The following is a 27,555-nucleotide window of genomic DNA, read 5'->3' on the forward strand; positions in this document are numbered from 1 at the left end:
ACATATGTGAAGTTTGCTGAGCCTTCCAGGGTGTCATTCGGTATCTGTTTTTAGAGATTTCACTGTGCACCTGTAGTCTCTCGTCGCGGCCATCACCGAGCTAATGGAAGCGTTTATTGACAAAGGCTGCCCGATAGAATGTCGGTGGTGGCTGTATTGTCAGCGGTGCCACCACCAAAGCATCCGTTTCCGTCCCTTTTCCCCTTCCGTCCGCCGATACCTTCTGTGCGCGCAGCTCTCTGCAGTATCCGCATTGTTCGAAACCGCATGCATTTGCTGCCCATTTTGAAGAAGCAGGACTGCGGTGGGTAACGTGTGTGTGGCACTAGAGGTTTGTCTTGGCTGCAGGCAGCGGAACAGGTGCCTGGGTATAGGCTCGCGTTGCCACTAAGCGCTAGCTTCCTCCCTGTAACTACAGTTTTCTTTTTTTAAACAACCAGTGAATGGAACATACTGAATTGATTGTTCCCACTTCATATCTTTGTCTCGTATGCACGTGTGTGGAAAAGAAGATGAGCGTTAAGACGGACATGGAATAAAAGGCAAATTAGGATTGTAGTGACGTCGATGCTGATTGTATGTTTGGCTGAAGTCCCGATCTCTCCTTTTCCAAATTTTCGATTGATCAGGGAACTGCAAAGAAATTGGTTATCTTTTCACCTGACCATTGGTCGCTTAAGACTTTTCCCTAGTCTTTGATTATCTAGCGAAAACATTATTCCTTCCCCTAACATTAATTGGTGAGGAGTGTAGATTGTTATCCTGATGGTTGCTGGCCCCAGTAAGAGTGGAGACAGAAGTTTTAAAAGTGCTCTAGTTGGAACCAGGGCTAAATTCATCTGACAATGGTTTAGTCATGGCGTAAATACTTTTCTTCTTACTTTTTCTTTCCTCGTGTTTTAGTTGTTGTCGTAAATAAACAGTTAACATTGCAAGTCCTCGACAAATGTGAATGTTTGCGAATTAGAACCACAAAGGTATCACGAACCCCAATTCCGTCACCAACAAGATATTTCCTCTCATTGCCACCCAAACAATATTTGCATATTCGTTTGTCAAGTACATACAATTCTGGCCTCCTGAAGCACATTTGCTTTCTTTCCTTTACAATCATCTCACATTCTGAAGCGCTGAAATTATTAGACACACAGGGACAATGTAAGGTGGGGCAGGAGAGCAGGAAGGCCCTCAGTGGCAAATATTCTGTGGGAAAACAGTTCTGACCTCTATTTTTTAAATGAAAGTGTTCATGTATATTATGGCTCAAATGGGACACCTCCTATCCATCTCCAAGGGAGACCTAAAAATCATCTTCTCTAGGCATCCTACTTTTGCTTTCAGCTCTATAAGAGACGGGCGTGACAGTAAGCATATGAATGCATCTGCAGGCGAATTGAAGACAAATCAGCATTAGTCAATCGACCATAGAACATTTGATAGGCTATTAGATTTGCTGAGAGTGAGAAGTAGCACCTACGAAGACGACACATTGACAGACGCAGCTTTCCATATGAAGTATACATGCACAGGAGCCTTTGAAAAATAACTGATCCATAAGAATAAGCAGGAGGAGGAAAGAACGTTTATTGTCAAAACAGAAATGGCACCCCTGGCTATGCACTAGGCGTGTATTCCCAGAGTATTCCCAGGGACCCTCATAACCCGGAACATATGGTTCGCCAGGATCAGGTGTGGGTATGTGTATGTCGCCTCTGTACGACGGGTCCAGTGGGGATACCAGCCTACATTCCAGTGTGATCTTGAATGAAGAACACAAAGCCAATGCTTTCCACAGTTAAATAGCTGCTCTTTTGAACCGAGTATTCTTAGGTACTGCTGCTTAATTGTTGATCAGTGGAGATGTTTAAATAAAGTTTATGACACTTGGCATTCATATGCATCGCATGACACTGAGCAGCTTTATATTTATCATTTTGATAACGGTAAACTGCACTAGCAGCTGAAATCAATGAAGTTGTGGTTTTCGATACAAGTTGCTGACTCACAGAATAATTCAAGCTCATATCAGAATAACAAGGAGCTATAATTACGCAACAACGATAGGCACGTATAACCCAGGAATACATTATAGAAATTTTGCCAGACCGCAGCTGAGACTGTGAGTGAAATGTTGGATGCAATTGGTTTCAGCATGCGTTATTGACACTTGTAATTTCTTCATTTTTTAGTAAGTTAATCAATAATAAACGAGAACTTCTAGCAAACCCTCCCCCCCCTCCCCTCTTCCCCAGAATACACGAAACAGGCGGTTGGCTCAGGAGCGGCTATGCCAACATCTTTGATTGCGTGACCTATAGCAGCGAACTGATTTTGAATCAGTTCTTTTGCATATTCTTTAACGATCTGTAGCCGTCAATATCAGAACTAAACCCGTCTTATTTGATAACATTGCTTTTGGGAAATTTGTATCCATGGAATGGAAGCCACTGTGCTTTCTTTGAAAATAAAAGAAGCAGTACCCAACGCAGCCAGAACCAGGAATTAGTTTCACGCTACTATTCTAAAAGCGAGGACCTATTATCAGCGAAATTTGAAATAACAAAAACATCTGCATTGGTGAAGCGCGCTTAGCTCATTATTTATTGTTTTTGGACCTCGGCCGGGCTCACCCGCTTGGCGGACAGGTCCTGCCCGGCCAGGGCCGGGTAAGTCATAGTTTGCTCGGGTCAGGCTCGGACCGGGCCCCGGTATGTATCGGAGAAGCCGGGCCGGGCTCGGGGGGTGTAACGCAAAAGGCAGCTGGGCTCGGGCCGGGCCCGGACCGATTGACTATTAAAGCTTCACAGCGCTGCACTGTTCGGCAGATTACAACGCACTCCGAGTACACAAAAGAATCGGGCGCTTACAAGCGGGGCGTGAATTTCTTTGCGGCTGCTGCAGTTTCATCGACACAAAGCGCAAGCGGACGAAACCGAGAGCGCGAAAACGAAACTATGCCGAAAGCGACGGCGCGCAAGCAGCGCACTGTACGAGGTGCCGTTGTGCAGGCTGTCGTCTTCGGGACTTTTGTTTCTGTCTTCCGCTTTTTCCCAGTTCCTGATAGTTTAAATAGCGGAGGTTCTGGATGCTCACAGATGAGCAGTTGGCTGAAGCTGTCGTGGCGACAACAGCGCAGTTGCGTACGTGACCTCCTTCCACGACATTGCCCCCCTTTCACCAAAATCGGCTATGGTAGGTGTGGGGGCCTACTACGCAAGCAGAACGACCACGAATGCCGTTCGGGAGTGATCACAAGACTGCAAAGGCTTGCAAAATCTAGAGAAGCATGCAAAGCGGCAGGCAACGGCATCCGCTTTGTTACTCGCTGAGGTTGCAGTAAACTTTCGTTCAACCCCCCCCCCCCCCCCCCCCCCCCCCCCCCCCCCCCGGCTTCATTGTTTAGTGTGTGCAGCTACAATTTTGTTTTCTTTTTTTTTTTTTTTTTTTTTGCCGGGTCCCTTGAAAACCTGGGCAGGAAGGACACATATGACATAACTGTTAACGTTGCAATTGGCTGACTATTGGCTGGTAATGCACAGAATGCTACACTACAGTTAAACGGATGCAACTTTTATTCGTTTTCGAGATGAGACAGATACAGCCGCATACAATAAAAAATTCAAAATTTTGAAATCGGCTTTCTCGAAATCCTATCTCCTTCAAAAATTTTACTAGGGACCGAAAACCCGCAAGGCAAGCTTTACTCAATAGTCGGAGAAGCCAGCGCGTTGCTCACAAGAAAATTCTTCAACTTGATAACTTCTCAGGTGAACGCCTCATGGGATTCAGCGCCGTTGCTCATCTCTAAGTACTAACTCGAATATAGAGGATCGTGCCCCGTTAATACGACCCTCGTTAATGTGGACGACCTGAATTATGGAGAGTTTTTCCAGAGATAAAACTTTTTCAATGTATTTATAATATGCCTCGTTAATATGGAAACTCGCTATCCGGACAATGGACAGGGTAAGAATGCTCGAGGCACATTGGGACCCTGTATTTTTTTAACGGCTGAAATTGGACAGCGGCATGAAAAACAAAAAAGCAGAGCACCTCGCTTGCGAACCTGCGCGACACATCGACACGTCTGCATGCCTGAACGAGTCGCGTAGTTCGAGAGAACCGAAGCGGACGTATGTTTGTCGAACGGGGCAAAATGCGCAAGAGCGGAGTGGAACGCACAGCAACTGAGGGTCAGCTATGTAAGAAAGGCCCCGAAAGGAGGAAACCGGGAGACTTCTGAGTGCAGCGGGAGCGCCGCAGTTGTGGAAAAGCTGCCACACGTGGTTGCGATACATTCTGCTGAACGTGAGCTGAGAGACCGGTAAAAGAAAGCACAGAAAGAACTGACGAGAGAAAAGATAAGCGCACAAAAACGCCGGCAAATTAATTTTTTTTTTCTTTTCTTTTTAACCCGAGACCCCAACACCGTGTCTGTTCCGTGGTGCCGTTCACGTTTTTCAGTCAGCGTTAAAACACACAGTAACAAACTAAAGCGCAAACAGAAAGCCGACAAGTCTGAATGACAGGGCATGAAGTTTAGACATGCGCTCCTTTTTTTTTTTTTTTTTTTTTTTTTTTTTTTTTATCCTAGCTATATACCGTGCAGCGTTTCTCCTCCTCAAGGTTTTGCCTAGCTGGCACATATACTATATACTTCTGGCTTGAATGGATCTTCTTCGGCAGTGCTTCATGCACCCACAGCACTGCAACTTCTTCAGGATGGATCATGGTGATAATAATAGTACGCACAAAAATTCCAGTGTTCTGTCAATATTGACTTTAGTGCACACCGCTACACATAGAAGCAGGCAGACATTACTAATTACAAATTTTATTCTCAGGAGAATGATTTTCGTTTTATTTTTATTTTTCAGCACTCGTTAATATATTTGGTTCGCTTTATGGACATTTTTGCTCGGGAACTAAAGTGTCTATCCTAACGAGACACAACTATAGTTTAGCGATAAAGTTTTACCGGAGTATTCGTGGAGCAGGGCGGCAGTGTGCAGAAAATGGCACAGAACACAAATTTAACGAAGCCCGAGTAAGAGCGAGTGTATAACTTTCGGCAGCACATTCTTTTTCTAACCCTTCGGTGCTCCACGCGGCGTCACGCCGCAGAAGCGATCTGTGCCTGCACGTAGCAACGAGTTGCCCCGATCATCGCGCTATATTGTCAGGCAGACGATTACTAGCCCGAATTCTGGCGACAGGCGGTGACAAAATTTCCCGCTTGTTTTTATCTTTTTACTTTCTTTCCGTACTTAAACCAATGGCCCGCTAAATGTGAACGCTTCAATGGTTCGGCAGACTTAAACTTCATTCCCTGGGGCCGTTTCTGTGGCAACGGCTGCATCACGCAACGTGTCGCGCCAAATGCTCTCTAAATGGCTATTAGGATGGCTACAATAGCATCGTTACATAAGAGGTTCACTTTGGTGCAGGTTGGCGTAAGTTGGTCATTTTTATCAGAATGGCGCCATAAATCTCGTGTGGCGCATGTGGTTCGAAGCACTGCATGGTCTAAGACCTGGTGTTCCCTTGCAACTTTTACCGTCTCTCAGTATGCCATAAGAGATACACAAGCGTAGCTCCAGAGTTGGAACTTTACAGCAGCTTACTAAGTGTTTTGCGATGAGGTGCTGAGCATGTATGAATTTCTACTCGGCGCATATGTGCGATCATTTTTCACATATTTTATAAATTGAAATTTACGCGGGATACACGTTTCAACGAGCCACCGTGCTCACTGTCTCAATTCTCTCTTTTTTTTTTTTTTTTTTTTTCCCTGGGCCACTGGGCAAGGAATTCTGGGTGGCTTCCTTAGCATATTTGCCATTTGGAACGAGCGGGAGTCGTGCGTGACATGTGCTGAGTCGCAGTGGTATATGCTACAATAATTGCTTTCAGCTCACATGTCTGCTCTGCTGAGCCCTTCCCAATGGTGGCACATCACCAGTGGAGTCCGCGACGGCTGCTTGCTCAACTGGCCTGCATTTTACGCTTGAATGCAGGCCCACGCCTTCTGCTAGCCGAGGTCTGCTGAGGTAATAGCACCACACCAGCATGCAATCACCCGATCGGTGCTTCGCCAATAATTGAGGCGAAGTGGAGGGGGTTGGGGGGCAGCGTTAAGTGAAGAGAAGCGGTCATCAGTGTAAAAAATAAAAATGGGCATAAGTTGAGCGAGGTGCCGTCCGAAAAACGGGGGAGGGGTGTAGCCTGGGGGTATATTATATGAAGGTAAATCATTGGGTGGGTTTGAGTACCTGAAAAAGAAAAATGCTCCTGTTCGGTCCGAGGTACCTTTATTCGCAGCTTTTTTCTTTTTTTTTTAACATATATTCTTGCAAACATCTTATATCCCAGCATACAGTACCGCGGAATTTATGCGCAATTTACCTACCAGCCTCTCAGAGCCGTCGAGAAAACAATATTTCGTTGTCTGTTATGTACTTAGTAATGCAGCGAAATAAATAAGCGTTATAGCCACCCAGCTAGCCAAGTGTACGGGCGGAAGAAAAAGAAGCTCGCTGGCAGCACATGATGTGAACTATATACATCTAGCTTGAAGGGGAAGAAGACTCCCCCCTCCCCCCTTAGTCCCATCGTGAAGATCACCTGTCTGCATGCGTAGTAATCCGTTAGGAATGTTATGCTCCCTCTTCTTTAGCATAAAACAGAGCAAGTAAGATGATAATCTGTTAAATGTTTAGAGTGTCTCAAGCGAGCATCCGCACTCATGAAGCGGTTTCGGCACACAACAGAAAACCGCACGTGTGCCTCATGTTGGCATGGAAATAGCTAGCACTAATTTTGCAGTTCGCACGCTGATACTCAACGATGCGCGACAATCGGTACATATGTTGGCAGTACAAACAGGTCGTTGCTGGCGCACTCGTAGTCCGTTCACACCAAACGTAATTCGCCCCATCCTTGGCAGAGAGAAGCAAACCATAGTACAAATGCGATGGGAGCGCAACGGGGACAAAACTGCAGAGGTCGCCGAGAGATAATCAAATTACTAGGCCAACGAAAGAAGAAAACTGGACTAGCGCTGTCCTGTGTTTCCTTCTGAAGACGACGTCTGTCACGTTGATTATTGCATCACCAACTCACCGGTCTAGCCATAGAGAATCAAATATTGATCCAAGGGTGATCCGCACTATGCGATCATATCAACTGGAGCTGGCCCACTGCTATGGCCATTAGAGGATAGAAACATATCGTCGTACCCATGATAATCAACGTACGTGAAAATCATTTTGTGAGACGTCAGACTGAAATAAGCTGGATCTGTCCGACATACCTTTAGCAACAGCATTTTAGAGCACTGATGCTGATCCGTTCGACGTGCTCACCAGAGAAAAAAAAAATGTACTACGTCCCTCTGACGTACTCGTGGCCACACAGCGAGCACACAATCAAACAAAATAACGGAATCATTTTCAGAGTGACTTTTGGCTGCTCTCAAGAGGGCATTAGCTGGAGCCATTGCACCAGAAGTTCCATTCTTGATCGGCAATATGCCAATATACGGCAACGCACCATCGGTTGCCGTACTTCACTACGGCGCATGCGTCGCGAATGTCAACCCGTCCCATCTCTCGCGGGTGTCACACGTAGCCAGGCAACGTGTGTTGCGTAATTAAAAATTCCTACAATGGCGACTCCACGATGAATATGGCGACCGCCATCTTAAGTGCGGATATGTCCAATATTTCGACACGAAATAGCAGTGAATGCAGCTCGACAAACTTATCGTCGTGCCCTTGTAAATATCGGCAGAAAGCGATGAATACCAGGTCTGTCACAGTCCTCAAACGTTCAGGTTTGTTAGAATGTTGACTGGCTGTTCTACTCACCTTGTCGAAGAGCGTGGACTGCCTCCGAGGAAAAGTGGGAGCAGCTTCTTTCAGTCTCTTGGTAGCTCCTCAAAATTCCCTGCCTGCAAATAGGACCATACACACACATTAATCAAGGCGTATCCACAGGCACATTAATCATATGTATATCTGAAATTTCTTTTCGGTGGAGGCCTGAAATGCGCCTTCCTTCTGAAAAAAAAAAAAAAAAAATTGAGTGAAGACGAAACAGAGCACTACAAATGGTGTCGAAGCTAATGTAAATCACAGCTTTAAAAACAAATGGTTCAGATTGCTGGAATGCACCTAAAGCATTGCGGCTGAGTGCCGCCTACATTAAACAACGCTGTTGATTCGTGGTTCCCTAAACCTTTGAAAATAAGGAAGTCTTACAGCAGAGTCCCAAGGAACTAAAAATGAAGGAATTTCTGTAGATGAACTGATCTTGAACGTCTCTTCTACACTCTTTTCGCGGGTTCGGAGCGAGAGCTGAGAAACACGACTCTCCACACGGCTGGCAAAGAACGAAGAGCCTTTATTGTGGGAAGGTTGGGGCGCGCGAGCGCTTGCCTTTCGGCCTGCGTCAGATTAATTGCTCACATTAATTGGCGCTGGGGTGATCCTTTACACAGCAACTTACCACATCTCTCTCTATTAGTTTACAACACTGTAACGGTCCGGCGCAGACACACTGCGCCCTGAGCGAGTGATGGCAACTGGAGCTCCTGAAGCTGCGAGAGTGCCGTGAGGTGTCTCGGACGGTGAGTTACTACAGGCGCGGGAACTCGGGTCGTGCGGTCGGGCTCCGCCGTCCTGATCTGGCAATGTGCCTGAAGACGACAGCCAGTCTCCATCGGCGTAGTTCACGAAAGCGGGAGAAGGAGGCGATGTTTCCCGGCTCACAGCCGGATGTCTTCAAAGAAATCAGCATCTGTTCCCCCCGCACGAACTGACGTGCAGTGGGAACTGACGTGACGGGAACTGGGGCCGGGTCTCGGCTTGCTGCAGTATTTCTCCCTCGCAGTCTTTCCCCCACGCTCGGGTCTTGGCCGAGAGAATCGCCCGTTCACTTTGACTGGTATTTGGCTCTTATTGTTCTTTGTGCTCTTTGCCTTCACCGTCTTTTTCGGTTGTCTTCTTGCCTCAGACGACCCGCGGTTAAAAGAGAGCGGAAAACACCGAACGCGTGCACACACAATGGTCAATTCATATGGGCCCTGTCGGTCCCGTTGTGTCTCTTTACGCCAATAACGCAAGATAGGGGCCTCTTTTTGCCATCTTGAGCAGGCTGTTTGCACTGCTCGCTCTGCTGCCCCGTTGGCTTACGGATGCAAGGGGCTGATCGTTATGTGAGCAAAGTCGTACGCCTTGGCGAATTTCGCGAAATCTGGACACAAAAATTGAGGGCCGTAATCCGAGACCACGGGAATGCCATGACGCGCGAAAAAGCTCTTAATGTGGTTTATTACTTCGCATGCCGTGGTGGAAGCAGAGTGTGCTCTACCCAGGTACCGAGACTGGTAATCCGCTCAAATGAGAGACTGCTTGCCTCGATTGATTGTAAAAACGTTTATTCTCGCTAAGAGAAAGGGAGGGCAGGAAGGTGGTGTCCTCAGTGCAGGACCCCAGCGGTTATGGCTGCCACCCTCACCTGGGAGACCAGTTGACGCTGATCCTCCAAAGTTGAGCTCAGCAGGGTCGCCTCCATCGAATGATAAAGCTAGTCACTAACAATTGCTTGCCTCGAAGTTGGAAGAGATCTGTGCCCACTGTATACATAAGCCATGCCAGCTCAGGAATGTATGTTGGGGAGCGGCTGGACATTTTTCTAGTGGGTTTTAGCACATATTTCAGAGTTCGAGGCGGCTTGGCGCAGTTCGCTGGACACCCCCAGCCACCACACGGACTGTCTTGCTCTGGCTCTGCAGCGCTTGATCCCCTGAACACTTTGTGTGAACGGGCGAGACTTTATCTTTTAATTGGTTGGGGGATAATCAAGCGCCTTCCAAATTGCAGGCCATTGTCGTTTTCAGATAGACTTCCTCGATGCTGCCAGTAAGGCCATAAGAAAGCAGGAACTTTGCGTTTTTCCTCCTGTCTGTGCACGAAAGAACACAGAACACGTGGACAAATGTGGTCTTCGTTTTGTTGATCGGATCAAAGGCGGAACGTACTATGACAGCTCCCTGTGCGTGGGCAATGATTTCGTAGCAGGCAAGCATCCTGCTGCCATCACCTCGAGAGCTTTGTTTTTTTTTTTTCTTTTCAGGGCAAGCTGCGTCAAGCTGCCAGCGCTGCACCAAGTTGCGGCCCTGTAGTCGCGTCGCATTCAGGTGCACAGAGCATGGTGTTAATTTTTAAAATATCGCGGGCTTCCACTGTTGCCGGATAAAATGGGGACCTCAGCGGAAGCACCTGGGTCAGGCCATATTTATGGCGCTCGACAGCATTTCTATTCACAACTAAGTGTTAAAAGCAGTAACTAAAGGGGAAATAATTATGATCGTCAAATATACATAAAGGCGGAGAAAAAAATACCGCAATTTTACACAGCTCCTAACAACGTCCACCTGATTTCAGTTTAGAAATTACATTTCAGTTTTAATTTTTAATTCAGATTTATCTTAGCTGGGGCAACATGTATCGGTCAGTGTCATTCTGTGAAGGTGTCAGCGCTTCTTCCCGAGCGGCTGCAGCCAGCGCGCGTTCTTACGCTTCACCGCTGCAGGCTGGGAGAGACGCGCAAATAGCGTCTTCCGGTTGCAATTCCAGGGTGTTCGGGTTCCAGAGCATGAAACGCTCGCAACATTGCTGGAGAATGTCTAGTTTTCCGAGAGAAGCCAAGCAACAAATGGCTGTTAAAACCGATCGATACAAGTGGCAGCCCAGCGTCAGGTCATTTGTGTCCAGTGCGTAACTGTTTCTACTTGAGCAAGATTACATGGTCACGGCATTCGTCCCCTGTTCTTTCGTTTTGGTATCTGTATATTTATAAAGCTTACTTTGTATGCCGAAATTGCACGAGTGCGCTTGTATGTGTGTGTGAGAGAGAGAATCTCATGGATTCCGGACTAAAACTGCTCATGTTAGCCACTGCTACCTACCGCATGTAAGCTTTTTATTGGCAACTCAAGCAGGAAGCAGTGTCACGTACACGGTCAATCTCTTCGTAGAGAAACAAACGTTTCGCACTAGTCCATTTAGCTATATAGCGTCCAAACTATAGTGCCCTGAATATACCAGTACACCCAAACGGCGGTTCAAAAACTTAACAATGGCACACTCTTCACTTTTAGGCTGATGTGCTGTGCAACAAACTTTACCCTTGTGTTGCATGGGGGATGCACGGTATGAAAAAGCACTGAACAGGGGTAAAAGAGTCCCCCCTTTACCCTTGGGGTCCCTGCCTCAGTTCGCAGCTCGAGCTAACGTTTCGACAAGTGGACTTGTCGTCGTCTGGGCTTTTGTGTGTCCGTGTCATCAAAGCAAATTAACCTAGGCGGGGCATCAGCCTTCCTTGGTGCATTAGGAAGGCCCCAAGCTTGATTTAAATGGTTCGGGAATCGCATCGGTCGCGGCACGAACTACATTTTCTGCACTGAATTACTGCACTCACGTCTTAGAGAGGCCAAGACGGACTAGGATTGTTGATTTTATATTTAAGAGAATCCTTCAAGGTGGAATAGATTTCTAATAAGGGAGTAATTACTCATTCACGTCCACCCGATCACAGCCATATGGCTACAAATGGAAAAAGCTATACAGCTTTCTCGGAGACCTCGTAGATAAGGGAGTAATTAGTTGTGCGTTCATCTCCGACTGGCGTATTCCTGTTCGTCTAAAGAAATATAAAGACAGGTCTTTTTCGTTTCTCAGAAAGCAGCCGCCGCTGCGCCGACTTCTGTCGCTTGCTGACCACGCAGGCATCTCATCGTTTCGCAGGAGGGACGCGCCAGTTTGAACTTTGAAGTGTTTGAACTCTGCCCTTTCTCTGTGCAGCCGGCGCCACCATGCTCAACTCCCGCTGGCCTTCCTCTCTTGACGGTGATAAGAGGATAATGAGCGAGATAAGGGATAATGAGCGAGGGAGATATGCAGTCGAAGACAGACGAAAAAAACTCCCGAAACGTTGGATAAGGGTTCGCGCTCCATTCTTCCAGTACCTGTGGTTATCTCGCCGTGACTAGACGCCAGTGCCGCAGCTCCATGTTCTCATAGACACTACCCATTTCTGGAACGCCCGCTTGGAAATTGCCCCCAAACGGCTTTGGTGAGCCGCCCGAAATCGGCAAGAAAGACAGCATCTAAAGGACACGCTATGTTCTTCGCCATTTGCCCAGGCTGGCTTTTCCTCCAGCATTCGGACTCTGAGAGCAGGGGGAGCAACTTTCTGAAGACAAGACGAGCAGATGACGCAGCCTTGGCCGTGATCGACGACTTGCTGTAATTTATGATGGAAGTTTCCAACCTTTCCAGTTGACGTCCGCCCTTCTTGAGGTCTGCTGCATTGTTACGTTCGGCGTCCAAGGCGCATGACATGGCTGCAGCGGATTATCTGTTAGGTGTAGTTATGGCATATATAGCGAAAAAAAAAACTAAATATGCCGATGACGATGTGTGCGCGCGCAGTTATCGCATTCGCAAACACATCGAATATAACTTCCGTTACACTGGCTACTCAAAAGAAACGAAAAAAAAAAAAAAAAAAAGAAAACACTGTAATCTTTGTGGGATTCGGGCTTGCTGCGGCTGCCCTTTGCGCGGCCGCCGCCCGCTTCCCAGTTGTTCTCCCCGTTCCCTTTCTCCCGCCTGAGGCGGCGGAGAGGGGCTCGAGCGACTTGTCACTGTCGTTCGGGCCACAGCTCCGCCCTGGCGTCCCAGTGACTGTTCTCATTGGCGCCTTTTGGCGGGAACACGGCACCGCTTCGACAGCCGCGCTCGCGCGACTGTCCGAGCGGAGCTCAGAGAGAGAGACTCCTCCGAGACATCGCAAGGTGCGTACGCAACTGTTCTTGTCTGCCGGCCTTTGTCCGCGCAGACCAGTGTGTGCTCGAGTTCGTCTGCTCCGGGTCTTACCTGAGAGCGAAGCTCGAGCCTGTCGATCGTGATCCAACGATCCGCGACAGGCGTACCTTGCGGTGGTTGCCCACACTCTCTCAAAGGAACCCTTTGGTCACTGCGAGAGAGATCACAGCACGCCCTTGCGTGCTTGCGGCGCGCACTCCGTGTCACTTGTGCGCGCAGGGGAGCCTTGCTCCTCGCGCGCTCCCTTGACACGGTGACTGCGTATGTGTGTGTATGTGCGTTTGTAAATATGCGTATGTGCGTTTGTAAATATGTGTATGTGTGTGCGTGTGTGTGTGTGTGTGCCGCTGGAGGATGGCGTTTCAATAAACGTCTCCTTTGTGAACTCGGAGGTTTGTGTCCTTGCAGCGAAGGGCTCTCCTCCCGATGGAGGTTGAGTGCGCGCTGCAGTGTTTCAGTGTGCGCGTGGTGACGGCTGATCGGGGCTTCGGCTCGCGCGACGCTCGAACCCTTGCGGTGGTTCGTGGCCTATGTCCAAGTAGAAACCACAACTGGCGCCCAACGTGAATTGTCCTTGGCTCCATGAGTCGTTGGACAGCACATCGGCCGAGCCGGTCGCCTTGACGATCAAGCTCATGCGTCATGCCTGCCGCCCCCTGCGCGGCACTCGGCAAAGGCACTGAAACACGCTACATGGTTCTTCGGACCACCCTGCGGTGCGACCGTTGACCATATGCCTCCGCTGTTTCAGCTTTACGCCGTTGCGGAAGCAATGTGCGCGACGCCGCCGCTGCCGGCATCTCCGCACAACAGCACCCGTACCCCGCTTGCAGTCATTTCTGTTCGGGGAACGGCGAGGCGTCGACCGGGCTCCCTCTGGAAACCGGACCGAAAGCGCGCTCAGTTGGCTGATGCGGCTCCTTGAACTTGCGAGCCGGCTGGCGCGCCATTCTCTCTTGGTATAGCATTTCGACTTTTCGGTGCAGTATCTACAGGGGAGAACGAACGTGGTAGCTGACGCGCTATCCCGTGCCCCACTCGCCCGCGGCGGCGTCTTTACGGACGGCGGGCGAAGGGGGCGAAACAGCGGACGAGCCGCAGATCGGCACGGAGGGGACGCCCGCAGACGGGTTCCCCATTCCGCTATCCGGGTAAGCAGCGCTTCGCAAAGCAGGCGAGGTGAAAGCTCTTTGTGAGCACATCTGAGACGCCGATGCCAGCGGAAGTTTTGCTGCGAACCTGCGGGGGGACGAAACCAGGCTCTCCTTTGAGATGACTGGGATCGTTTTCAGCCATGAAGAGCTACGACGGTCCAGCAGAATGACCCGTTTTGTCGCGATGTCAGCGACGGTCTCTGGGAGACGAAGCGCCGTTACGCTGCTTGTATTGCAGCGGGCGCAGCGCCGTTACGCTACTTGTATTGAGCGGGCGCAGGGGGGCACGAGCCAGCGTGTGTCGCGGCGTGCCCCGGGGATTCATATTTGCTGGGCCATGACGGGCTCGCGCTGAAATACATAGCCACGGATGATGAGTCCATGAACCATTTGAAGTGGCTATTCCCCAATGTCTGAGCGGCGCTCTATTGCGTTCTCTCACGACAAACCATTGGCTGGTCATCTGAGTGGCTCCAAGGTTTCAAGAAACCGAGTCAATCGGTGACTGCAGCCGGCATGAAGCGCGACATTTTCCGCTTTTGCCGTTCCTGCCATGTCTGTCAAATGGAGAAGTCAAGGGGTGGCAAGCCACCGGGCATGACGAAACCAACTGACAGTGTGCGTCCGTGGCAGATGGCCACCTGCGATTTCATGGGGCATTTCCCCAGTAACAAGCAGGGGCTCATTGCTGGAGAATCCCCCTATGGGGAAAGCCAGCCGTGCCTACGTTGCAGACCTGGAGGCCTATGCGTAACGGTCTGACGAGCTTGCGCTGGTGCCCATTGTCACCACAGGCAAGTGCCAAGGCACACCCGATGCAGTGGAACGCAGCCGTGCCCCGCACCGGTACAAGGTGAGGCGACGTTCACCTGTGTGATTGATGCCGGACGGCGGGCCTTTTCCGCAACCGAAGGCATACGCTTCACCGAGCGAGCTTGCTCGTTCAACCCTACCCGGAAGCAAGGTTGGTCTCTACCTTTTCTAGCTCGCTCAGTTCCAGCCTTTGTATTTTATTTTGTTTTTGTGTCTCTTCACATTTTTCGCTTTCTTCTGTTTTTGTTATTGCTTCCTATCTTGTAAATATTGTACAGTGAGTGCCTTCTTTTGTACAGCGCGTCTTCTCTCCTCTTTCTTCTTGAAATCGCGAGGGTTGCTCATTAGCAGTCCCGACGCGCGGCTTTTCGGTGTGTGTGGAAATGAAGTTGGGGCCGTTTGGGGACGGGGAGCATGGACGATGCCCCTTTCACCCAAGGCCGCCGTGGTTGCGAAGGTGCTCGGGACAGGTTCGCCGCGGAAGGTCGGCATCACCCTTTGGTGTGTGAGTGGCTGTGCGTGTGCGTGCCTGGGCGTGGAGGCGACGACGTCGCGCCATGTGTGTTTGCCGGCGTGTGCGGAGCGCGGTGGAAAGGAAGCCCCGCGCGGTCTTCCCATGTGCGCCTTGGATCGCCACGGAGTCACGGACTTTCAACGCCTGGGGCCCCTTCGGCGTGTTCGCTGCTCCTGCACCTAACCTGCACCACCACCGACCGAGATCTTTTGCAGCCAAGGATGAACGTTGGCCACCCAGAAGTCAACGAGCGGTGAGTCACCGCAGGCTCCCAGAGCTGCACCGACGAACTTTGAACTTCTCTACATAGTTGTGTTTGTACATAGTTGTGTTTGTACATAGTGGTGTTTGTACATAGTTGTTCTGTACATAGTTGTGTTCTGTACATGATTCTGTTCTGTACATAGTCGTTGTTACTTAGCCTCCGGAACTTTGTACATTATTCTTCATGTCATCTTGTTCATTTTTTTTGTGCGCCTTGCTAATGTTTGTCTTTCTTGAGTGTCTGTCTTTTCGAGATCTTTCTTGCTGGAACTGAAGTGTAGTTGACTTGTTGCGTGAGGATAGCATTCTTTTCCTCATGCTGGGGACCTGCCGCGTGCTTTCACTGATGGGTAGGAGGGCAATTAAGAAGAGGAGGATGTGGGATTCGGGCTTGCTGCGGCTGCCCTTTGCGCGGCCGCCGCCCGCTTCCCAGTTGTTCTCCCCGTTCCCTTTCTCCCGCCTGAGGCGGCGGAGAGGGGCTCGAGCGACTTGTCACTGTCGTTCGGGCCACAGCTCCGCCCTGGCGTCCCAGTGACTGTTCTCATTGGCGCCTTTTGGCGGGAACACGGCACCGCTTCGACAGCCGCGCTCGCGCGACTGTCCGAGCGGAGCTCAGAGAGGGAGACTCCTCCGAGACATCGCAAGGTGCGTACGCTACTGTTTTTGTCTGCCGGCCTTTGTCAGCGCAGACCAGTGTGTACTCGAGTTCGTCTGCTCCGAGTCTTACCTGAGAGCGAAGCTCGAGCCTGTCGATGGTGATCCAACGATCCGCGACAGGCGTACCTTGCGGTGGTTGCCCACACTCTCTCAAAGGAACCCTTTGGTCACTGCGAGAGAGATCACAGCACGCCCTTGCGTGCTTGCGGCGCGCACTCCGTGTCACTTCGTGCGCGCAGGGGAGCCTAGCTCCTCGCGCGCTCCCTTGACACGGTGACTGCGTATGTGTGTGTATGTGCGTTTGTAAATATGTGTATATGTGTGCGTATGTGCGTTTTTAAATATGTGTATGTGTGTGCGTATGTGTGTGTGTGCCGCTGGAGGATGGCGTTTCAATAAACGTCTCCTTTGTGAACTCGGAGGTTTGTGTCCTTGCAGCGAAGTGCTCTCCTCCCGATGGAGGTTGAGTGCGCGCTGCAGTGTTTCAGTGTGCGCGTGGTGACGGCTGATCGGGGCTTCGGCTCGCGCGACGCTCGAACCCGCGGTGGTTCGTGGCCTATGTCCAAGTAGAAACCACATCTTGGAACGCATTCATGCGACAACAGGCTCCGTGGACAAGGGAACCAATAGTCCGGCTTCTATCGGCATCTCAAGGTAATGTGCGAATAATCTGTAATCCATCGTATTATTTCCTTAATTTACATCAATGATGAAACGACTGTTTTGGGGCTGTAAATTCACCGTTCATTGTTATAAGTAAAAGACAGGGTAATCTTTCCAATAATTTGTCACTGGGTTTGCCCCATGTAGCACAACCCACTCGTCAGGATTATGGAAAGTAGCGTAGAGTCAACAGTGCAAGCACGCTTTATCTTTTCGTGACGACACGTCTCTACATATGGTAACATTCTGTACCGTCTGCGTCTTGTGATAAGTCACCAGTGAGATGTTAACTTAATAAAAAAAAAACGTTATGGTATTACAACCTCCATCTGTCACTACGTAAATGGCAGATATCTCGTTCTGGGAAGCAGATGTAACAATGAAGAAACATTAGAATGCTTCTGATTTTGTCAAGCGATTAGATTTTAACTCGCAGGAAAAAGTTTTAACCAAAACGATATTACTTGCTACGGCCGTGGAGGAACACTGTGTGACGGTCACAAATATGGGCGGAGTTTCACTGCAGAGCCCAGACTAAATACCTTCAGGAGTCTGGCCGTATCCAGCAGCTCGCATGCAAGCATGACAGAGGGAATTAGGCCGTACAAAATTTCACCATAACAAAAGATAAATTATAACAATAAAATCTGAAGAGTTGAAACTAACCAATTATAATGCTGTTATTAAGTAAGCCTGCTATAAATCAGTAGCCTCAGCAATGGTTCATTTTCCTTTTTTTTACATTACCAGTAAGCCTCGTCATATTCAATGTTATTTCAAATTTATGTCGTCATTCTGGCGCGGCACCGCACAGAATTTGCGCCGTGACGTTTTATAATTAGCGTTCTCAAGTGAAAAACCTTTCTCTCTCTTTTTACTTTTTTCTTCTTTTTGAGGACGAGCAAGCAACCTTAAACTTTGAGTTGAAGGTGAGATCACCTGGGCAAACATGAAACTCAATGCATGAGGTTGAGTGAGGTCAGGAAATGTTAATTGAGGTTGAGGTGAGGTTGGACGTTTTGATGTTAAGTGCCCTCCTCTGTCCATGAATCATCATAATATTTCTCGGTAATTGAACATAATTCCTGTGTGGAGAGATTGATGACGGCAAAGTCTGATGCGATAGAGGCTTCACCAACAATTTTCTTCTCCTAACCGTCGTGCATTCATTAGCCACTGCATCTCGCTCAGCAGTGCACTGGGAGGCCGCGTTGCCCAGCTTGGAGGCAGACGACCAAGTCCGGGCTATCGAACGAGCCCTCAAAGTCGCCAGAGGCCAAGGCCTCTTGGCCACTTGACGTGGCTGAAGACAACAAGCACTTGAAATCCCTCGACCGAAAATAAAGCTTATAATAAAAACATCATAGCCCACAGCTGGTGTGCGCGCCGTGCGCGTCGTCGCTGCGCTGCGGCTCTTCCTTCGCCCTCCCCTCCTGACTTTACGGACAGCCTCGGCAACGGAGGTAGGCGACGCCGGAGCGCGCGGATACTGCAAAGACCAAAGAAGAACATTGGGAGCTCCCAATAAACAGTACGGCTTATGGGCAGCGCCTCAGTGTATCGTTCTTCCCTGCCACTAGCGGAATGGCGTTTGGCTAAGTTTCACTACTTTACTGACCACCGGAGCGTCTTAGTTGGTATAAACAATAAAGTTCAAGCTGTTAAGTGAACCGTGTGTCTTACTTTCAAGCGAAAGCTAAGCGTAGCCAGGGGTATCTAGCTCTTGCTACTCTACCAGGTTTAACGAGAGCTAAACCACTACCATTTTTTGTGTGTGTGTGTGTGTGTGTGTGTGTGTGTGTGTGTGTGGCAACTGCGCTTGTCACTGCATTCGAAGTATACTTACGCGTAAGCTGAGCAGTTAGCGCCCGATTGGCGGAATGTCCCCGACTTCCACGTGACAACGAGAAAAGAAAAAAAAAAAAAGGACGTTCGCAAGAGGCGAAAATTCGTCATTGCCTTCGAAACCGTCGTTCTTCTAGTTAAGTGGACAGTTTATGACAAAATTGGTGTATGTAAGAGAAATGTTTGAATGTGCAACAGAACGGTCACAGTTTCACACACAAGAAAATAGACTTTAGGGGGGAAAAAAAGGCACTCTGAGTTTAAAACTGTCTCACGAACACCTGTTCAAGTATTACGGAACGGCGTTCTTTTTTACCTTTTTTACTAGTCGCAAAATTACTCTGCCTATGGAATCGCACATAAAGTCGTACATCAAAGGCGAATTTATGGGCATAAATTGGTAAGGAAGCGGTGTTTCTCAAGGCCCCAAACAGCGATTCTTTGAAAAAAAAAAGAAATTTTAATTTCTCATTTTTAATCATAAAGGAATGGCTGCTACTTTTGCAAGACAACCTACCGGTACCAAACTTTTTTTTTTTTTTTTTACCTGTACCTGAATAGCAGACGACGCAGTTTTAGGCTAGATGGTTCGGCTATTCGGGCGCTCATATGGCCGACAGACAAAGTACAAAACGGTGAGCACCCAGGATATATTTTTTCAAAATTTTCTCTGCTATATTTTTGCAATTCTATGCCGACGCTCGTCGTCTTTCCGTACGAAAGTGCGAGGCCTTGCCGACCATAACCCTCGGCGCCCTTTTTGAATCTTCATTCAAGAAAACATCTGCAGCAGAATCAAAATTCTGCTTTTGCTTAGGTCGTGCTCTAGCAAGCAGCCTAAATGATAAATATTACAGCTAGCTCTTCTGCAAAATCGCTTTAGGTGCACACGAACCAGGCCACTGAGGTAAGGCCACCAAGCAGAAAGCAGAGAGGGCAAAAATGAATAATAAAAAAAAAATACTCCGTGAAGAGAGGAATGCCTCGCACGTAAGTCACGGTGAAAAAAAAAAAAAAAAAAAAAGATTTCTTGAATTTTTTTGCTGCAAACGTAAACTGTGGCATTAGGAGTTCATTTCGCCGTAGCAAATCATGAAAAACGACTTTTTTTTCCCCCTTGTTAACGTTGCCCCCCCCCCCCCCCCCCCTCCTCAATGCAGTTGACATACCCAGAAATTCTGTAGATGTGCATTTTTCAATGGGAACTTCTTTATGAGCGCACAGTTGGTTTGCATATGGTACAAATCTGCTATAATACTCAGTATATCGGAGAGTTACTCAGGAGGCTCGTATAGTTTTCGTTTGCTATTAATGTTTTTGCAGATCGTCAAAAGCGTTCCTCGTAGGTTTTCCATTACAATCTTAACTTCCCGATGCGAGTAAAAAACGAACGTTGAAAGCAAAATTTTGCAGCATGCCAGAAGATTGAATCATTACCACCTACATTTTCGTAAAAGTATTTTACAATATTGCACAGTTTCCCTATAATTAAAACCGATTTCGAGGAAAGCTGAGCTTGTTTGACGCAGCAGATTATTCCCACAATGGCACCCCACACACCGGTAAGGGGCATTCTGTCGCTGTCGCACTAGTCGACAGCGACGCCATTATTAGCGACAAGCACATCTCGAGACAACGGACGCATGAATGAGGAAATATAGTCATTTCTACTACCTTTCCGGCTAGCACCATCTTTCGAAAATGGTTCGTATCCTTAATGATGGAGTCCATAAACGTTGTCAGCGGCAGTGCGAGCCCGCAGCTCTACGAGGCTCGATGATGAGATGAACCCAGCTGGAGCAGATGGAGATGGCTACTGCCAGCCTTGCAAGGTCGAGGTGGAAACAAAAGCTTTTATTTAGCACGTTAGCCTTAGCATCTGAAAAAGTCTGTCCGTCCATCTGAATCCTCCGCTAAAAGACGGCAAAATGGAGAAAGAGAATTCCTGAGAGTGGAGACGTGCTACGGCGCGTCACGCTGTGATTCTTGGGCTAGTTCGAGATAGTGTAGAAGATGAGTGGGCAAGCAGTGGCTACTCTGTCTGCACCAGTGTTACCGTAAGCTATGCTGCACCAATCGCACCGATCGTCAATATCTCGTTCATCTCAGAGTCGGTGCCACTGTTCTCTGAAAGCACTACCAAGACGCCCCTGTATGCTTACGGCTCATTTCATGCTTATTTCCCAAATAAAGAAAGCCCACTGCCAAAATCCGAGGCTAAAAATCTCTATTTGCCTTTGAACGGGTGACTCTCGCCACAATCGTTAATTAACTGACCACTTAGTCATAGTAAAGCACATAAACTGGTTTTCCAGCTATACAAATTTTAGAAGCTGTTTTATAAGGAGCATTGACCTATATAGGGCAGCTCGCGACGATTTCTTCTTCGAAAGGCACTAGGGCCGTCCACTGTCAGGGTGAGTACGCAAGGACGGTGGTGGTCGCTCCATTCAAACCGTCGACACGGCCACACATCGAAACAAAGTGGCGCAGACAAAAAGGAAACTGGAGATGGTGCTGCGTATAGGCTTCCATTCAATTCTTCGACGCGCTGGCAATCCAAAGAGAGCGGCCACAAGTTCGCACGTGCACTCATCCTAAAAGAAGACGACCGTATACATGGTTGCTCAAAACTTCCCAGGCCTTAGGTCCTGCATTTCAGCGCTACAGTCGAGCTATTAGGGCGTCTCTGGGGCCTCCACTGTCCTTAGAGGTGAGACTGATACTTCTACCTTTCCAAAGATTCCGAGGTTCGGGGGTGTCGCAAGTGCCGTGCAACATAGCTCAGAGCTGGCCATGCCATGGCCTGGGAACTCGTGGAGACACGTGCAACTTGCAACAGGCACTCTTGCTAGCCTTTGCTCCGGGCGACAGAACGAATTGAGGCGGGCAGCGCGAACTTGCGTCAGCAGACGCCAGTGGCACACGTCCAGCCGCAACGCGTGGCGCTTCACTGCTCTGATGCGGAGTTGTGCGCCTGCTGAAAGTTACCATGAATATCTTTGTCCGGGCGCTGTTAGCATATTAATCTCATTTGTGATCACTATAGTCGATCGGGTTCTCAAAGAACAACCGTTAACACGCACGAAACCGCGTCTACTGCCTTGCCCCGGTGGCTCGGTGATTTGAAGGTGGTGACTTGAGCCGGGCGATCCGGTTTCAATCGCGACCGCGGTGGCCGTATTTCGGAAGAGGCGAAACGCAAGGCGTCCATCAGACCGCTGCTCAGACACTACGTTGCTTCAGGGTGTTAAACGAAACCAGAACTGTTTCTAAACCTTACTTTGCATTAAACAGCGCAGTCTTGCTCCCATTGCGAACGCATACTGCGTGCAGCCTAACAATTTACTAGTTGTGGCGCCACGCATCGACCTAAGTACACACTACTCATTGGTCTACTACTATGAAATAGTTTCTTTACCAGCTGCAGAGCATATATAAGCTTTTCGTCGTCAGCAAGAGATGGCACTGCGCATGTGAAATCACCACTTGAAAACACGCTACTGAAATGAGCCGGTAAGTGGCAGTTCATGCTTGCTCACTATTGTTAGAACGCAGAGTAGCCAAAGCCAATGTTATTTACGTTGGTTGGTTGGTTTATTCATAGGAAGGGAAAGGCGCAGTATCTGTCACACTTGCTCTGTGGACACCTGAACCGCGCAGTAAGGGAAGGGATGAAGGTGGGAGTGAAAGTGGATGGAGAGAAAGGGGGCCCGTAGTGGAGGGCTACGGAGTAATTTCGACCACCTGGGGATCTTTAACGTGCGCTGACATCGCACAGCACACGGACGCCACTTCGTTTCGCCTCCATCGAAACGCTGCCGCCGAGGCCGGGATCCGATTTATTTACGTAGTCAGTATACAAATTACGGCGCCTAAAAATAAAGAAAAGAACTGTGCATCGATTAAAAAATATACCTGTAGTTTAATTACTCCACCAAGGGAAGTAGACATGTAATAATGGAGTAATTACTCATTAATATCCATCTAATCGCAGCCATACGGCTACAAAAGAAAGCTATCAAGATTCCTTTGAAACTGTATAGTTTTCCTTTGTAGCTGTATGGCAAGCGGAACCATACAGCTGTAAGGTGAATGTCAATGAGTAATAATTATCTTATTATATTCTAAAGATCCGCAGTCAATCTGGCAAATTTTCCGATCTCAGTTATCCACTGCGTTTCAGGTAAAGAATACATGTAGATAAATTTAGCCACACTAGCGACCTTGTAAAGATAAAGATCTAAAATTCAAATCTTGCATTTTACAAATTTACAATCAAGCACTTCGAGTAGAATGCCAACATCGGTACCCAATTTCTTTCCTTTTTGACGGCCGGCGATACAGTGCCGGCTCTAGCTAGTTTCGGTTCCCGCTTTTAAAGCGCTTAACCTGGCCGACAGACTGCATCATATGTACACAACAAAGTGACGAAAATACGATATGTATCCAGCACATGTTTTTCAGTTTCACCGCGCACACTAAGACGACGCGGGTCTTGCTGCTACACTAAAGTTACATCTACACCTTTGCAGGTCTGTGCCGGAGCCCATCGTCTTTTCGCGCGAAAATGCGCAGCCGTACATACTGCCGCCGAACCTTCGACGCGCTTTTCGAATCTATACTGGTGCTTCGCGTAGGGAACAGCAGCAGGCGAATCATTATTCTGGTTGCGTCTATAGTTAACACGTACTCTTGGATTTGGGCAACAAGCGCGCCAAACAAATCTTGCACCTCGCTGAGACTAACGATTCAAGTGAGAGTTTTGTGTTCACACCAACCACGCCTCTGAGGCGCGGCAATGCGGGGCTGATGCTCTACGAGGCCCTTTCTATGGACACGAGTAGAGATTTAATAAGCTGGCGTAGCTGGAAATGGCCTTCTCCATATGGAAGAAAAAACGCTCGAGCTGGACACGATTGTGGCTCTAAAATCCAGGTGGTAAAAAATAATTCAATACTTTAGGATTGGATGGAAAAAAAAGCATAGAAGTTTAACATGGCTAAGCCTTTTACGGGCGGCAGCACTCGCCGTCACAGAGTAGAAGTGTTTCGTTACCCCGTCACCGGAGCCACTATCTCGTGAAATCAAACCACGAAGAAAGCACTGTACGCGCTCGCGCGTCTGGCGCGCTGTTTCCTTCTCTCTTTTCATACTCACAGCGGCGGATCTCGCGAGCTGTCCGCCGCTTTCACTCAGTGAATAGAGAGATTTAGCTTACCGTGATCCGTGATCCGCCACCGTGACCATTTACCGCGCGTGGGTGGGGCGCACAAGCTGATTGGTCCCGACGCGGCAGGTCTGTGTGCCGACATCAAGCATGTGGCGCCATCTATTGGCGTCAAGGGGATCTGGGCATGCGCAGCAGAACGCGCGGTGGCGGATCACGGTAGCGGATCGCGGATCACGGTAAGCTAAATCTCTCTAATATACGGTCGAACCTCCCTAGTCCTGTTTTACGGATCTTCGAACAGTCTGTGTCATACACCTTTGTGGCACGGGCAGAGGCTCTATTTTTCTTTCCTTTTGCATGCCTCAGCATAATATATTTCATACAACTTGTATAACGTGCAAAAGTAGTAGTTTGGCGCTGTTTATTTTTGTAGATGCAGATGACGTTGCCGCTGCCTTCGCCAGCTGTTGTTCATGCCACTTGGCGCGACGTATCTCAGCCTCCCACAGAAGTTCCAGGCTCGTTTCTGAACAGACTGGATCCACTCGGTTCATTGCTGGAGTTTATACGGTTAAGCCACATGACTTATGCACCCACACACATTTAATGTATACGCAAACAAGTAAGACAAGCAGATTTATGACAGTGGACGTCACAGACAGTGACGTCATCTGCCAGTGATACAGATAAGCAGCGAAGCTTTAACCAAGCCGTACGAACGTGCCTGCATGGGCCCTGGGCAGCGTATCTCAGCCTCGGGATGCTCAAATGCCATGGCCCTACGTGGGCTGGTCACATGCGCGTGATGACAGCCGTGCAGTGGCCCTTGAAGGGTCCAAACTCACTCGCTCAATAATTTTTTCCCTCCTCTTCTCGGATTCGGACCTCACCCTCCCATCTCAGTTTCGAAGACCAAATCTGCGGGCGCTTAAAGGAATGCACAAACCTGAATTTGCATTTAGCGCTAAAATAATCTCTCCGTTAGTTTGTTGCACCGGTTGGCAGGCGGAAAGTGGCAAGAGGTGAATCCCTCTTTCCACTCTTGGAGGATTGGGAGAAAATTGGGCTGAAATTAGCGCACAAGCGACGTTGCAATGCGGCGGAATGGAGCCTCAGTACAAAAATGGACCTACGAGAATACCGGGCAAGGTGTTTCAAGGAGCGCGTTCGCCAAATGCAGTTTCAAATGGCCCACGTTACGTACGCTCTTTCCCGAGTTATAGTGTTCTAGAACTACCCGAGTGCTGCGTGCGAGCCTCTAGCGGATACTAAAATGGCTGGCCTAATTGTCCCTTCTCCCTGTCGCTCACCTCTTTGATTTCTCCTACCTGTCTCCTTACTATCCCTTTATTTCCGCCTCCCCAGTTCAGGTGCTTCAGCTTATTTCGATAGCAGATGCGGGGGCAGCAAAAATATTTTCTTTCCTTTATTATTTTTATTTTATTCTATTGTAATAAAGAACCACTTACACGGCGAAGCGCTTCGGGTTGAACTCGCCGTTGTTACTGGTTTTTTTTCAAGCATGTTCACTGACCATAAACGGCTCGTCTGACTTTCGTTTGGATTCATTTCACTTACAGGAATATCCATGGGCGGTGAATTACCTTTATCTTTTAATGTGAAAGCATCATACGTCGCGTTGGCATAGAGCCCGGTGGCGCCATCTATGAACGAGCATGTCTATGGCAGGCGGTGATAGGCCGATTAGATAGCCGGGTAATGATTGGTCAGCGACTTGTGTGACAGCACGTGTCATGGCTCCACGCTTGCGAGAAGCGCGCTTTTCGGAGTGCTAAGGACCGAGTCTACTGAACTTTCTAACAGAGCTACGCGGGGCAAGGTTGTCTTTCATTTTTAAGCAGCCACAGTGTCATTGCCCTACAACATATTTTGAAAGATCGCGATAAGGCACCCATAGTTAAAAGTGCGGTCGAAATAAGTGCTTATTCTACTGTATTGGCTTCAGGAACAGAATGTCAATTATGGATTTGTGTACCATGTTGAAGAGCAGCTGGCTGATATTTTTGCACCGAAATATTATTTACGCAGCTCTAATTATAGAAAAATGTTACACACTAGATGTGCGCACTATAATTAAAGTGCGCACATGTAGTGTGTAACACTGCATAGGCCTTAAAGGAAAGATACAACGTGCCACCTGCTAGCGCATCTCACTTGCAAGTCAAAGCAAAGCGCCCAAAAACCAACTTAAGGACACATGTTCCCCAAATATTTTATGCCGGTCGCAGCACTTGCAATTAACGGCTTGCAATCAGCACACATGACAAAATTTCTTCTGAAAAGGAATTAAATTACATTACCAATAGCTTTCCCAAAGATAGCACGAAAGTGTCTAAATTATATTACCAATTACTCCCCCAGAAGTACAATCACTTCCGAACAGTAATAAAATTACTCTTAAATTTCACTTTTATTTTTGTTTTCACGCATATAAAAACTAAGGTAATAAGAGTAAAAGGAGCAACAACCTCTCTCCCGACGCGTCGCACACGTTCTTTCGTCTTCCCGCCAAATCCCGTCACATACAACCATCCCCTCCCTCTTCTTTCACGCGCCATTAGAAAGATCAGACAATGGCAACAAAACAACTAAAGCAGAAGCATGGCCGAACTCTCGTCGCTGCTCAAGACAAACGAGCAGCGAAAACAGCACTTTTGAGCAGCGAAAACAGCTCTATAGACCTGCCTCCAACGTGTGAAGCCGCCGAAGGAGTTTATTTATTGCTTGGTGGATATACTATAGTAGCTACGCGCAATGTATGAAGTACCGCTCGCTCTCCTGGCCAGTTTTTAACTCCGTCTTGTGCCATGTGCCCCTTTAGGTGCAGTGAGTGACTTGACTACACGGGGTTTGAGACACGCAATTAAGTACTCATATCTGTCTCTCCATCCTTTACTCTGGCTCAATTGTCACGCTTAGTTCTTGATTTGGAGGCACCCTACCGGCCGTGCGTTGTTTTTCCGAAGAGCAAAGCTGCCTCTAATGAAAGTAATTTCAAACCGAATTAATTACTTCTGCTACGAAATTACTCCCCTAAATTCGTTACATTACCAAATTGCAAAGAACTTGAATTTTGAACGTCGATGGCTACTAGACATCCCATACGGCCTAAGCCACATAAATGATGAAGCAGCACGATCCGAGAATTACTGGTTTGATTAATAGTGCTTAATTCCCCATTGCGATTCAGCCTATGAGGGACGCCATAGTGGAGGGTTCCGGAAACTTCGACCACTCCTTTAACGTGCACGAAATCGCAAGCACAGTACACGGACGCCTTGCTTTTCGCCTCCATCGAAAAGCGTCCGCCGCTGCCGGTATTTGATACCACGCCCTTGGGCTCAGCAGTCGAGCGCCCTAACCAATGACCCACCACGGCCGGCGAGGAATAATGCCTCTCACTTCTTTACATAGGCGACACCAAATTCACATCCAACGATGTAGAAAAGTAACTCTCGCGTAGATGCTGCAAGAATCTCATTGACTCTCTGTGTATTTTCAAAAGTTCAGTGCAGTTAAAATGACAAATATTGCAGTAGCGTAGTATGGGAATGCGAA

General features: G+C 48.4%; 1 protein-coding gene across 5 annotated transcripts in view; it reads right to left on the reverse strand.

Moving 5' to 3' along the window:
- LOC146206224 (aurora kinase-like) overlaps positions 1-27,555 on the reverse strand; it is an 880,154-nt gene that overhangs the window by 618,135 nt on the left and 234,464 nt on the right. For all 5 annotated transcript variants that reach the window (XR_014704406.1, XM_084590847.1, XM_084590848.1 and 2 more), the window contains exons 2-3: positions 18,331-18,447; positions 7,869-7,951 (exon numbers count right to left, since the gene is read on the reverse strand). Coding sequence is in view for 4 of the 5 variants with exons in the window: in XM_084590847.1 (XP_084446973.1) it covers positions 7,869-7,951; positions 18,331-18,447 (200 nt within the window). In the remaining variant the exon portion in view is untranslated. The remainder of the gene's footprint in view (positions 1-7,868; positions 7,952-18,330; positions 18,448-27,555) is intronic.

Source organism: Amblyomma maculatum, chromosome 1 (genome assembly GCF_055883805.1).
Source record: "Amblyomma maculatum isolate TAMU_Amacu chromosome 1, ASM5588380v1, whole genome shotgun sequence".
NCBI lineage: Eukaryota > Metazoa > Arthropoda > Arachnida > Ixodida > Ixodidae > Amblyomma > Amblyomma maculatum.